General features: G+C 39.7%; 1 protein-coding gene across 2 annotated transcripts in view; it reads right to left on the reverse strand.

Moving 5' to 3' along the window:
- Positions 1-377: 377 nt before the first annotated feature.
- The window catches only part of Nmu (neuromedin U), a 28,039-nt gene continuing 14,740 nt past the window's right edge, over positions 378-13,676 (reverse strand). Inside the window, exons 4-10 of one of the 2 annotated variants that reach the window (XM_028864191.2) lie at positions 11,287-11,346; positions 9,304-9,333; positions 9,163-9,213; positions 7,369-7,437; positions 4,117-4,170; positions 2,537-2,576; positions 378-547 (exon numbers count right to left, since the gene is read on the reverse strand). In XM_028864191.2, the coding sequence (XP_028720024.1) occupies positions 2,541-2,576; positions 4,117-4,170; positions 7,369-7,437; positions 9,163-9,213; positions 9,304-9,333; positions 11,287-11,346 (300 nt within the window). In that variant the 3' untranslated portion in view covers positions 378-547; positions 2,537-2,540. The remainder of the gene's footprint in view (positions 548-2,536; positions 2,577-4,116; positions 4,171-7,368; positions 7,438-9,162; positions 9,214-9,303; positions 9,334-11,286; positions 11,347-13,676) is intronic. The other variant, XM_037209334.1, reaches the window with a different exon arrangement.

Below are 13,676 nucleotides of genomic sequence, written 5' to 3' on the forward strand. Positions count from 1 at the left end.
AGATCCCTAGCACTCTATTATGTTGTTGCTTCTTGCTTCATTTATTGTTTTTGTTTTTGTTTTAGATAGAGCCTTGCTGCATAGCCCAGGCTAGCCCTGAGCTTGCCTGTATCCTGCCCCAGTATCCTAAATGCTACAATTACAGACATGTGCCATTGTGACAATTTACATTCAGATACTTGTAAGAGCTGATGACTTTATCACTGACATAATCTAAACTGGATAAACTAACATAGTTCGGCCAGTTCTCTTTGAGTGTCTTTAGTAACGCCTAAAAGCTATGTGTGCCAACAGTACCAAGAGCAGCAGGACCCACGGAGCATCGCTAGGTGTGGCTTTGCTGTGCACAAAGGATCACTGTAACACCACATGAATGGTATTTTTAAGATGCTGGTTTATTTTCAACAAATTAAACATTTACAATGTCAACTATCATGGAGAATGTTACAATACAGGGATTTGCCACAGAGTAAATTTAGAAGGGATCATTTTTTTAAAACAAAATGTGAATAGATCGCACTGTTTCGATGGAAAATTAGTCAACATCCTGCGAAAAGAAAAATGAGTTAGATTCACATATATGTGAGACTAGGAATACACACATATAATGCTTATCTAGGCATTTCTATGAATTTTTGTTTTAGTATATTAACATTGGCATTTGAAATATTTCCCAACTGTTCTTCAGCTTCTCTCTCTCTCTTTCCTACAACATTCTCTCCCTTCCTCATCTCGGTATGTGTATTTTACCATTCATCACTTAATCACTCTCCGATGGCACATTTATTCTACACATCTGTATGTCTCAATAGTTATAATATTTAATAATATGAAAGTAGTTTACCAAAGCGCATCAGTACCAGTAAGAATTGTAAGTATTTCAAGTTTTCCCTACATCCACCTTAGACCATGGCTCAGTTCATCTGTAACCTCACAGAGGAGGCCCTGACATTGCTGAATGCTGCTGTGACTTAATCCAAGCCTCAACTGGCCACATTCTGGCTCCGTACCAAGGCTCAGTAGGTACTCCAAGTCCTGCTAAGCTCCTTACAACTATTCAGAGGGTGGAAAAAAAAATCCCAAGTGCTGAGACTGGGAGTTTCAAAGAACTCACAGTTAAGGAAGCTCTGCTGAATGGCTTGGTGGCCACTGAGGTGTGGATGAGAGTTTCTATCTGAGATCATGAGCAAATGTGATGCCATTGGCTATAATATTCCAAGACTGACCTTTTATATCTGATTTCTTATTTGAATGTTCTTGGACCACATGTGATGAGACTGATGTCTGAATACAATAAGAGCTATCAAAAATGTTTTTTCCTGTTAGTGTACTCGTATATCTGCCATGACATCATTCACATTTTATACTTATTTTTCTTACTAAATCTTATCAGAATAAAGCAAGAGATTAAATAATCAGATGACAAAATCAAGAGGGAAATGACTGTTGAATACAACTCTATTGGCAAATAAAATCATGAGCAAAATAGACTATGTAGACCCTAACCTTGGGACGAGACCATGAAGCTGTGTTTTCTCAACTTCAGAGAGAAATTCATACTAAACTCATCAAATTCCATTTCACTTTGGGAATGTGTGCAAAGTGTCCTTGGTGATTCTCACTTCTCTAGTTGTTTTGATGTCTGTCTTTTCATTTTTGTTTTTGTATATTTGTAGTTTTGTCTCTTTTCTAGAATAAGCTGGGTGAAATAACTTAATTTTTCAAAGACCTAGATTTTTTTGCTTTAAGAAATTTCTGCTTTGCTCTTTTTAATTTTTTTTCAAAATTTGTGTGTGTGTGTGTGTGTGTGTGTGTGTGTGTGTGTGTGTGTGTGTGTGATTTGTGTGGGGTGCCTGTGGATGTCAGAAGAGAGTGTCAGATCCCTAGGAGCTAGAGTTAGTTATGGGCAATTGGGAGCTGCCCAGTGTGGGAGGTGGAACCAAATCCAGGTCCTCTGAATAGACCGCAAACACTCTTAACTCTGAGCCATGTCTCCAGCGCCCCCCCCCCACCTGCCACTTTTTGAGATAGGGTCTCACGGTAGCTCCATCTGTCCTGATGTAGCTTTGTGCGTGGTAGGCGACCATTCCATCAACTGAACTGCATCTCCAGACTTAACAAAGATTCTTTGAGTCTGAGTTATTTGGAAGACAGAAGTGCACGCCAGTGAATCCTGGCCCACTCTGGTGGACACTGACTGACAGAACGGGAATGAAATCCCTGACACATCATGACATGCCAAATAAACTGTCATGGGGGCATTATCTCCAAAAATCTCTTTAGATGACTACTTTTGAGTCATAGACCAAGGAATCCCAGGATCAAAGCAAATCTAGCCCTAAAATACCAGTACTTCCCATTCCCGAAGCCTTCATTGCCCTACAATTGTAGTATTTATATATAATGTTAGTGTACCCATGGAATTGAACAACAGAAATATATTTGAGTATAGTTTAGTTTGTGAAACTTCCAAGTTGAGTTCAGTTGTGAAATACATACTGTTTCATATTTATTTATTTATTTATTGAATACATACCATTTTAAATGAAGCCTGTTGACCTCTTCCCATTGCGTGGCTGCAAAATAATAAATTAGAAAGAAATCGTTGTAACTAATGATGTGAGGCAATTGCCATTGAAAGAAGCCTAGTGCTATAAAGGAGTATCCTGAATGTACATCGAGGCCACCTGACAAGCTTTGGACCCCGCAGCTGCAGTTTCTGATTTACTGAGCGGAACTTGAAAATATGTGTTTCTACCAAGTTCTGAGACACAGCTAGAGCTGTCAGGGCCACGATAATTTAGAAACTACCCGTATATGGAACCAACATTCGATGAATGTTGTGTTCTCAAATTTCATTTTGATACAAGCCAAAGTTAACTTTCTGAAATTATGGTGGTTCCATTTTATAATTCCTGCGGTCAGTCTAGTCCTGTAATCCAGTCCAGTCAATTCTCCAATCTTTCCACAGAAATACCACCTTTGACTTCAGCATAAAGTTGAGAAATTTCAGCTAAATGTTTCATTAAATACATCCTATCTAATGTAGCATTCACACACAAAGTCATCTCCATGTCACCTCCAATCTCCAGCTAGGGTTTGTCTCAAATCTCATCTAAAAATGACTTACAAAGGATGTGGTAGGTTTTATAAAAATAGGACATCATTTAATATAAAGGACTTAAGTATCCTCTGCTTTTTGGTTTCTTTAAACAATCCCCCATGGATACCGAGAGGTGACTATACTTAGCTGTTTTTATCTATTTGCTATATCTGGCTGTAAAGACTAGGGTATAGAAGCTGAACTCTATCTTCTTTTAAAACATTTTATTTTACCGTAAATTATGCATATGTATGTGTCGGTGTATGTTTAGGAATGCAGGTACCCACAGAGGTTAGGAGAGAGCTCCAGATGCTCTGGAGCGCAAGTTACAGGTTATGAGCTTCCAGAAGTGAGTGCTGGGAACTGAACTCTGGTCCTCTGTAAGAGTAGCATGTGCTCTTAACCCATCTTTTTTTTATCTTTTCACTCTCACTATCGATATCTTCCCTAGCACCTATTAGAAGTCCAGTAAACAGTTGCTGAATACATTCATTAAATGTTCAACCTTCTGGTTATGTGTTAAGAAACTGCATATTGCAGCAATATCCTGTATAGAACAAACTTATACACAAATGCAAAATAATAAGCACAGTCACAAAGCTATTGCTACTTGTAGCTTTTATTATCATCGAACTTCTAATCTTAAGAATTTGTAAACATAGTCACAACTCTTGCAACCTATTGGATCAAAACTTTAACAACTGATTCCTTAGACTTGTGAAGTAGCTCTAAAAATTGGTCTTCTTTGCACAAAATATCATGAAATTAAACTGTGAGGTAGAGGAGTGTCACTGGAGTATTGACAAACAAGATTAGTGAAAGGGAGATTAGAGATGCTGCAGTTTAAAACAATAGGGTGGTGGCAGAAGTGAAGTCAGAATGAGACACTGAATATCACATGCCTGTAAGTTCCCTGCCAAACTTCGTTAAAATGAGTTCATTCGGTGAACGTACATTGAAAATACTTGACCAATTTTCTTATATCAAGATCATCAAATGCTCTATACACATACCCTGAATAAGAAGTATCCCCTACTTTGGCCAGCAAACGGACTCTGGAATTCTTCCTGGAAGAGATAAGGGTGACATCACACATTAAGCAACACTGAATCAAGTGCAAAGCCCTCTTAAGGGTGCCGTGAAGCTCAACTCAACCAAAGGCACAAACGGCTTGAGTACGTGTCATAGAGAACTCTTATGTTTACCCCTGAATCACTCCAGCAGTGGCCAGTATCCCCAGAATGGTGTATTTAAACATGCTTTCTTTATAGATTTCCTTTTTGGGAATTTTGTTAAGTGTATGTCTATTCTTCAGTAAGTAGAAAGAAAATGTCAGGCACAGTGTATTTAAAAGTCTCTTCTTGACATTTTGCTAGAATAAAACACTCTCTTTAGCATAAATGTTAATGTGGTCACATATGAACAGGGGAAATACAAGCTGGAATTGCAGTTAAAGCAAGAATATAATATTCTACATGAAAACTGAGGGTCAACTTGGGCCAATGTATGTTTAGTCAATGCCTTGAAAGAGGTTGTCTTGATATTTTTGTATGTGCAGAATTATAATGAAAAAATGCAAAACAGGAACAGCTATGTAGTTATTACAGGCATATTACATAGTGTTACTTAAGCATACCATTCTAAACTTCATAGAAAGAATATTTAACATTTTATAGTTTCCATAGAATTGGCTTGTAGCTTCCTGTTTGCCTCAATAATTCATGGTGATCAATAAATTCATCAGCCAAACTGTTTTCAGTTTTCCTATAAGTGAGGTTATATTCTTTATCCTAAGAAATGCCTCTGATATCTATTTAAGTTCATAAATCCTTGATTTACAGAAAATATATCTCTAATTCTCAATATTTTTTATTTAATTCTTATTTCTACTATATCCCTCAAATTACTTAAGATTGAAATATTGGTTTTTAAAATGTGTTTAGGTACTTGTCTAAAAAGAGTTTTTGTGTATAGTCAAGATTTTTAAAAGAACACAATGAAAATTAAATCTACTAATTAAATCTACTAATGTTACTTAAAACATTCAAACACAACACCAAAGCAAAGTTTTTCAGGGTGCAGTCATCAGAGATGGAGTCCTCAATAATGAAAAGAACTTGGAAAGGAAAGATAAAAAGGCATGAATCTAGCAAACAAAATTGGAAATGTTTGAATGCATTAAAATCCAATTTTTTCTTTTAGAGTTAAGATATTTCACTATAAAACTGTATTTTAAAATTAGATGGTGTTGGCCGGCATGGCCAACATTCTACTGTAGTTGTTTTTTTTCATTTATCTCTTACATCTTTGCTCTTGGAGTTTCCTAAGGACCTTGTGGGAGAATGTCTTCAGGATTTATCTTCACTTGGCAGCATCTGCTCCCTCCGGTCTCAAGCTTTCAGATAGCTGTCTGCAACTACCATAGTCTCGCTCAAGCCAGAAAATGGGACCATGTGCTAAATTGGTCATAATAATGAAAATTACTCCATCTTTCCTTGTGTAAATAGTGAGACTGAAATAATGTAGTCAAAAACAATTATCACTGGTGAACATAGACATTGTAGGAAATAAAGTAAATTTTTTTAAAGTGCGCATTTATTTCTAGAAAACTTGATGGCAATTGACTCTCCTCTTCATTCTGGGAACTCTGCCACTTGCAGGGTAGGTGGTGCTGAAATTGAACTTAGGGCCTCACGCATGCCAGGCTGGTGCTCTACCACTGAGCTATCTTCCCAGCCTTAAAAATCCTACAAATTTAAGGTGCCATTAAATTCCCTCTTAGATTTCTCTTTAGAGTTAGCGACAGATAGCTGTATTCAACTGAAGCTAAAAATGTGAAGAATTCCAGGAGGAAATAATGACCATAAAAAATAAATTCCACGACATTTACTCATCTAACTGTCTGCTTTTTTTAAAAAATGTGTTTTACAAAGAATTAAAAAATACAGCATCAAAGTTAAGAAAACACCAGACCTGAATTCAGCTTTTAAAAGTAATATATGTAACGGCAGCCATACAATAATGAAGGAACCATCATTAAACCATAAAGGAAATATCACAATGAAAGAGTTCTTTGTTTATTTGTTTATTGCCTAGACTAAGGTCGGTCTAAGGGTTGGTCAAATGCACTGTTGCCTCTCATACTAGACAGCTCATAGAAACTTATTTAACTAATGTGACTTTCCCTTCTGTTAACTTGAGGTAGCAGAACCTGCGAAAGCCCAGCCAGGTTCCCAATAAATCAAAGGTGGTAATGTTAAACCCAAAATGCAATGTCTCACTTTAAAATGCTACCCAGGAGTTCCAACATGAAAAGCATTAGGACTGTTCTTCACTGACCCTGAAAATTCAGTTTCTAGTTAACAATGTGTTAGCTCAGTTATATTTACTTACACATTGGCGCTAGATTTAGGTTCTATTTTTGTTAGCCATGGGAAAAATAAAACATTGACATTTGTTTTATGATATGTATATTTATGATCCTTATCAATGTTTTAACACTTGGGCAAAAAAAAAAAAAAAAAAAAAAAAATAATGCCACCCTAGCTATTTGTCAGCAAGGATATAGGGGTAATAAATTGTGCTTGATTGGATTTTCAATTCCCCCCTAAAGATCAAACACCCAGCAGTTTCCTTTCTTAAACTAAGAAAACATTTTCTCAATGAGAGTGTCATGGAAGGGTATTACACCCCAGTTTTCCTCAGTGCCCAGGGGTTGACTAGAAGGGGCCAGAACTTGGAGAGGGAGAAAGATTGCATGCCGTGATTATGCAGGTTAACCAAGGATGTGATGATTCAGATGTGAAATGTCTCCCAAAGACCTTGTGCTTGGTCAGCAGCCTGTGGTCCTATTGGATCTTTCCAAGGTGAAGCTAGCAGGAAATTATGTCACTGAGTGCATTCACTGGAAGAGAATGAGGACGCTAGCCTCTTCCTCCCTCCCCCCAGTTCCTAGTCACCGTAGAGCGAGAGGCTTTGTTCACCTCAACACTCCTCACCATGATTCTGCCTTAGCACAGATGTAAAGCCATGGGGCTTGTCAAGTTGACCCGAGATGGAAAGCTCTGGCAACGCTGAGCCCAAATACTCTTTGGAAGTCATTTTCTCTCCGATACATTGTCATTGTGACAGAAAGCCACCACTGAGGATGAATGGGAGGGTCGCCCTGAAGAAGAGTGTCTTACAAAGGGCCCCAGCTGCAGTTAGCAGAAGGGCCTGCCCCCAGAGTGGCAAAGCCAGCATGCAGTTTGGGTTGCATACGTCACCTTGAATCTCTTCATTCTTCTCTCATGCAGTTGAGGGACGAGCTGCAGCAACGGATGCACAATGGACGACTGAGGACATAAACACACACGATGAGCACCAGGGCTCTTCAGCATCGGGCAGTCAGAGGGTTTCCCGTCTGTCTGTCTGTCTGTCTGCTTTTTACCCACTATTCTCAACCCAGACCAAAGGACCCCAAAAAGGAAATTAAAGATGTTGTGTAAGACAGCCCATTGTGAGCCCTTTAAAGAACTGCTGTAAAACCAAGGGGTGGGACAGAATTTGCTAGTCCCTAAATCAAGAGGTGGGTCAGATTGCCAGTCTCCACTAAGCTGATTGTCATTATTTAAAGAAGCATCTTGCTGAGGGCCTCAGATCTGTTACAACTGCAACAGGTGCGTCCCCAGGCTGCCTCTCTGGGAGGCGAAAAGCCATCTGTCATCTTCTACACTTACTCAAAATAATTTGGTCCAGAAGGCAACTTGCAAGTATCAGTTTTCCCTTACAACCATGGTTACCTGGACGCTTCTAGCATACACCCGGAAATCTCCTTCATAAGTTAAATATTTAAAATGGGACAAGAGCAAGACAATAAGGGACACGAAGATGACAATGTGCTGTTGGTAGCGGGAAAGGTGACAAACACACACTTTCTAAAACTGAGAAGATGTCGCATGGAAGAAAATGAAAGCACATCTGAGACACACAGCCATCTGCTACAGCTGCACCCTCTTAAGGTCTGGGTGGAATTGGGCCTCCTCACTAGCATTGAATTCATTTAACAAATGGATGACTTTCAACCCTAGATAATGATTATCCGTTCATGAATGCAACCTGTGTTTGATGTGTAGCTAATCTAACTTACAACTTCATCTATTCGCATGTAAGGTTATTCCGTGTGGTACGAATTTAAAATAGAGCTTAAGTTCACATTTACCTTTTCCACCACATGTTTAAAACACACTGTCCTTTTCATTCCCTAAACTGTGCATGGTAATGGATCCCAAGCTTAAGAAGAACATTATAGTCAAATCATTTCTATATTTATTTATTTTTCCAGTGCAGAAGATCAAACCCAGGGCCTTGTTTCGTATGCAAGGACTCTGCTACTATGTGACAGGCCTAGCCAGTTTGGGTTTCTTAAATCCATGCAAAACTGAAACTAAAATGAAATCACAAAAGCAAACAAACCCAAAGCTACATGAGTTGGATGTGAATTGAATCTAGGTTCCCCATCTCTGGTTACTCAGAGATAAACTCTCACAACGAACATCTACCTAATGATAATGAGTAAGAATAGATGAGACTTCCATTAGCCATCAATACTTGTCTTTTGAAAGAATTGTCTTTTAAAATGCCTTTGGATGACACTACTTTTCTCTTGCATTAATATCACCCCAAACAATTTGTTTTACTAATTTGTTTGTTCTTAGACTTTTTTTACTTGGCCATTGAATACAAATTGATGAAGGAGGGGTTTCTTTCTTAAATGTTTTTTACTTACTACCATATTTCTAGCATTTAGAGTTGTGTCTGACACATGATTGTGAATGAGTGACTATAAGGCACATGTAGTCATTGACGTGAAAAACATATAGTAAATATTGATTTCCATTCATTCAGTCACATATAAACTCATTTTTTTCCCTTTATGGTAATGAAGAATGAAACATTGAGCTATATCATCAGACCCATGCATAACTTTTTGAGTAAAAAATATGAGTTTTTATCTCATGCTTTGCTTGATAATTTTTTTAAGTCAGTTTCCTCTTAAACACATACTAGTGACTACTTACCACAATATTTGAGTTTCCTGACTTCTCTGTCTTTGAATAATGAAATAAGAACTGTTAAAACAGAAAGCAGAGTCATATATAAAAGAGCTGAGGCTTCCTCTACTCTTTATAGGGTATATGTATTTAGGAAAATCACCTTACCCTCTTAGTATTATCTTTTTCATTTTCTTCCTAGTGAAGAGATATATATCATTATAACATACATTATAAAACTTTATGTCACATACTTTGAAATTATGAATTATGTGAACATTTTAAAATTGCTGTACTTCAAACATAGGACTAAAATTGATTAAGCATCTTTTGCTCCAAAAATAAATGGAAAATTGATTAAATATATTTATAAAAAAGAAGACAGTGATCTTTTCTACAAAATTACTTGTAAGAGTAAAAAATTGGAAGCATGCTCAATGTTTAGCAGTGGTGGGATAGGAAATTATAATATAATCACATAATGGAGTATGCAGAGAAAGTGGATAAATAGACATCAAGATACTTGTCATCAAATTGCTGTCACTAAATTGTGGTGATATTTTATTTGTGCTCTAATAAATAAAGCTTGCATGGAGATCAGAGGAAAAAGCCAGCCACTATATTAAACAGAGGCCAGGCAATGGTGGCACATGTCTTTAATTCTAGAATTCGGAAGGCAGAGATTCATCCAGATCTCTGTGAGTTCAAGGCCACACTGAAAACAGAGCCAGGTGTGGTGGCACACGCCTTTAATCCCAGTGCTAGTTAACCATAGAGGTCTGGAGGTCTGTATAGACAGACAGGAAGGGACAGAGCTGGGCAGAAAGAGGAAGTGATGTAGCTGGACAGAGAGAGCAAATCAGATGGCAGAACAGCAAGGCATATAGGTGTGGGTAGACAGGAAGTGGCTATCTTTTTGGGTGAGGATTTCCTGGTGGTAAGAATGTGGCTGGCTTCTTTCTGCTTCTCTGATCTCTCGGTTTTCACCCCAATATCTGGCTCTGGGTTTTTAATTAATAAGACCCTTTAAGATTCGTGTTACACTAAATAGAACCACAAGTTATTTTTTTCTGCCATAAACTTGACTCTATTCCTTTGTCTCTAAGATGTCCGTTTTAAGAGTCATATCATCTTTTTTGTCTCATTTGCTCTTAGCACCAAAGAAAGATGATGGATAGATGTTACCGTCATTTCCTTTATCTTAATTAGAAAAACATTACATTTTATTACACTTTTGGAGGGGAACATCACCACTTTTTTAAACATCTTTCTAGAATAGATTAACTTGCTGATGACTATGAAGTTTCAGAAACTATGAATGCCTTCAAACTATCAAAGTCTCTTTCCTTGAGTCACATTGTTCATAGAAGATTTGGAGGCTGGAGTGGATGGACCATCAGCCACAGGGTGGGTTTGAGATGCTGATGAAATGTCATTTGGAACGCAAGGCTTTCACTTGAAGAAGGGAGTTTTAAAATTCCTTCAACCTGAAACACAGCCTAGAACCTGAGGGTTAGTGGTACACCGTTTCTCAGGCTTCCAGCTGTCTTCACAAAACACCCTCCCAGGAAAATCAACTAATTCAAACCAGAAACCAGGACACAGAAGCAAACAGAGTTTTCAAACCGACGTTGACAATGCGGTTGTCTGGTTTGCTCTTCCTTGTGTTGGCTTGTTTGTTTGTTTTTCCCAATGCTGGTGTGAAAGTTGAGGCTTCACACGTGCCAGCCAAATGTTCTCCCCAGCCATGGTTTCCCATTCCTAATGCCCTGCACTATATCAACATTTAGCAACTTAGCTTCCTTCTTGTCTCCCAATTGTGCAAGTGGGTGAGAAAGATAAAGACGGTATGTTCATAAAGTTCTTCCATCAGACCACGTTTTGTGCTTGAAGGAGACATGTGGTTTCCTAATCAGTTGATTATGAACTTTACCAATGTTATCCTAAAACATCAGGTATCAGGGAAACTGAAGCATTTGTTTCTTATCCCAAGCCAATGTGTCTTCTAGCTCCAGTTGACATGCTTCCTAAATGGGGCATATTTTCTTGGAGGAGGAGGAGGGGGAGGAAGAGGAGGGGGGGAATTTCAGGATGTTTGTTTGTTTGTTTGTTTGATTGATTGATTGATTGCTTACAGGACTTCAGTCTTACCTGAGGCTTTTGGAGGCTCTCCATCACCGCTCGGCAAAGCTCCCTCAGTGCGGGGGATGCCTAAGACAAACAAGAAGACACATGGGCTGTGCTTCACTTCGCACCACATCTGCACGGAGGGTGAAACTGAGGATGTCGGAAGCACAAGGATATTCCACCATCGCTGTGGTCCACCGAAACGTGGTAGGGCTCTCTTGATTTCTCTCATAATAACCTTTTGGCTGCTAAAACTCCTAGGGCCAGGGCGAAGGCTCATCAGGGAAGAGAGTTTGCTGGGATAGCAAAAGGACTTGAGTTCAAATCCCTAGCACCTACATAAAAGTCTTGCGTAGCTGAGTGCGTCTGTAACCCCTGCATTGGGCACGGAGACGGGTAGATCTTGGGAGTTTGCTGTCTAGACACAGTGACAAAGTTCAGGTTCTATGAGACCTTCATCTCAAACAACAAGGTGGAGAGAGATAGAGGAAGATGCATGGTGTCTGCTTTTGGCCTCTGCTTGGGTGTACTTGGGTATGCATTCCCATGTACACACACACACACACACACACACACACACACACACACACACACTTACACTTGCGCCCGCAGGCGCGTGCACACACAAGAAACAAACAAAAACATCCTTCTTTCCCTGCAGCTGCTCCGCACTGATGGAGCCTTTCACTGTGGTCCAGTTACACAGTTCTCAACACTTTGCCGAGGCATCACGGAACTCTATGACTAAGATAACCTGGGCAGTGCCAACTGGGGATTAGTCTCCCCAGCTTGTAGCGAGGTGCATGTGCATGCCAAAGCTGTGAGCCTCGCTGAACATTACTCATTACTGGCTAATTTGAAAATCCTGCAATTGCTCGCACACAATGGGAACCGAAGGACAAGAAGCCGTGCGTGGTGCGCCTAAGCTGAGTACCACCCTTTCCAGGTTGCTGACTGCACACCCCGGGATCAGGTTTGTCAAAGCATCAGGGCACAGAATTAGGGCAGGGATTCTGTGGTTGGCAGCCAGCGGGGCGTGGTAAGGAGTGGCACAAATGGACAAGCAGGGGCAAACCCTGCTTTGCACAGGACCTGGCATAGTTGTCCTGTGAACCACTGATTCCTTAATAGGTTCCTTTCTGGAAGTCAGGGCCATGTAACAGTGGCTAAAGTGTAGCCTGTAAAGATAAACGGACTGAAAACAGACCGCGGTGCGGATCCCATGTCTACGCCACACCGTGTTACTGCAGGCTGGTTACTTAATCCCTCTAAACTTCAGTTTCTTCAGCCAGAAATCAGGGGTGAGGTCACTGCAGGAAGTTCCTGGAAGGATTAAAGGCAGGAAAAGCTCTTTGGTTTAATTTACTGCTGCAGGTACGCTCAACTTAGAAACTGAGAGAAAAAGAACCCTGAACGCTGTCGTATTCTCTCACCCAGTGCACCTAACGTGGCTGCCTGTGGTTAGAAACACAGTCGGAGTCACTATTACAATGCTCTTCACATCCTTCCTACCTCCAGAGGTCTATTTTTATCTTCCTTCTGTCTGTTGGCTTCTCAGGCAAATCGTTGGGATATATATGAATACTACAAAATGGACCGTGTGTATACATGGGGTTTCAATGCATCACAAAATACTCCCCTGTACATAATCTGCATTCTCTTCTTGAAACACATAGACAAGGCACATAGGACAGGAACTGATACTCTTTTTATAGAGGAAGTGAGGCCCTACAAGATTGTCACTTGTCCAGTACCTTATGAAACTGTAGTTGACTGTGTAGACTGGGAGCCAGGCCTTCTACTTACAGATACACCTTGGTGGCCTCAGCAATGCCTGCTGACCCTGTCGTTGGGAGTTGACTATTTTTCAGCTGTTTTCTGATGCTGGGGATGTCACATAAATACTCACTGGGTTGGTGCTCTACCACCGAGGCCCAGTCCCCAACTATTGGGAGCTGAAGGACGGAAGTTCACAGTGTGATACGTCCTTCCTTACATGTTCCCTTCAGGGCACACCATGAAAATCTGGTAATAAAATCCCTATAGTTCTTTTTTTTCCCCGAGTAGCCTAAATAGAAATACAGTAAAATCCAAAGTAACAAAAATGAAATACTTAGCTACGTCCCATGTCAAAGAGCATTTCAACTGATGAAGACTCTACACACGTAGGCTGCCTCTCCTTAGGAAACCGTGTCTAGGCTGGGTGAGATTTGCCAATAACACTGACCTTCGACTGGAAACATTTCAAAGTAAGTGCGTTTTCTCTAGCTCTTCTTTGTAAGAAGTCATTGTTCTCAACAATTCTTTAAGGACTTTTGTACATGGGATAGGTAAGATTTTATCTTGTATTTATGGGCCTTAGAGATTTTTTTATTTGGAGAAATATCTTGAAGCACTGTTCAGATAATCACCAA

This window comes from Peromyscus leucopus, chromosome 10 (genome assembly GCF_004664715.2).
Source record: "Peromyscus leucopus breed LL Stock chromosome 10, UCI_PerLeu_2.1, whole genome shotgun sequence".
Taxonomy (NCBI): Eukaryota; Metazoa; Chordata; class Mammalia; order Rodentia; family Cricetidae; genus Peromyscus; species Peromyscus leucopus.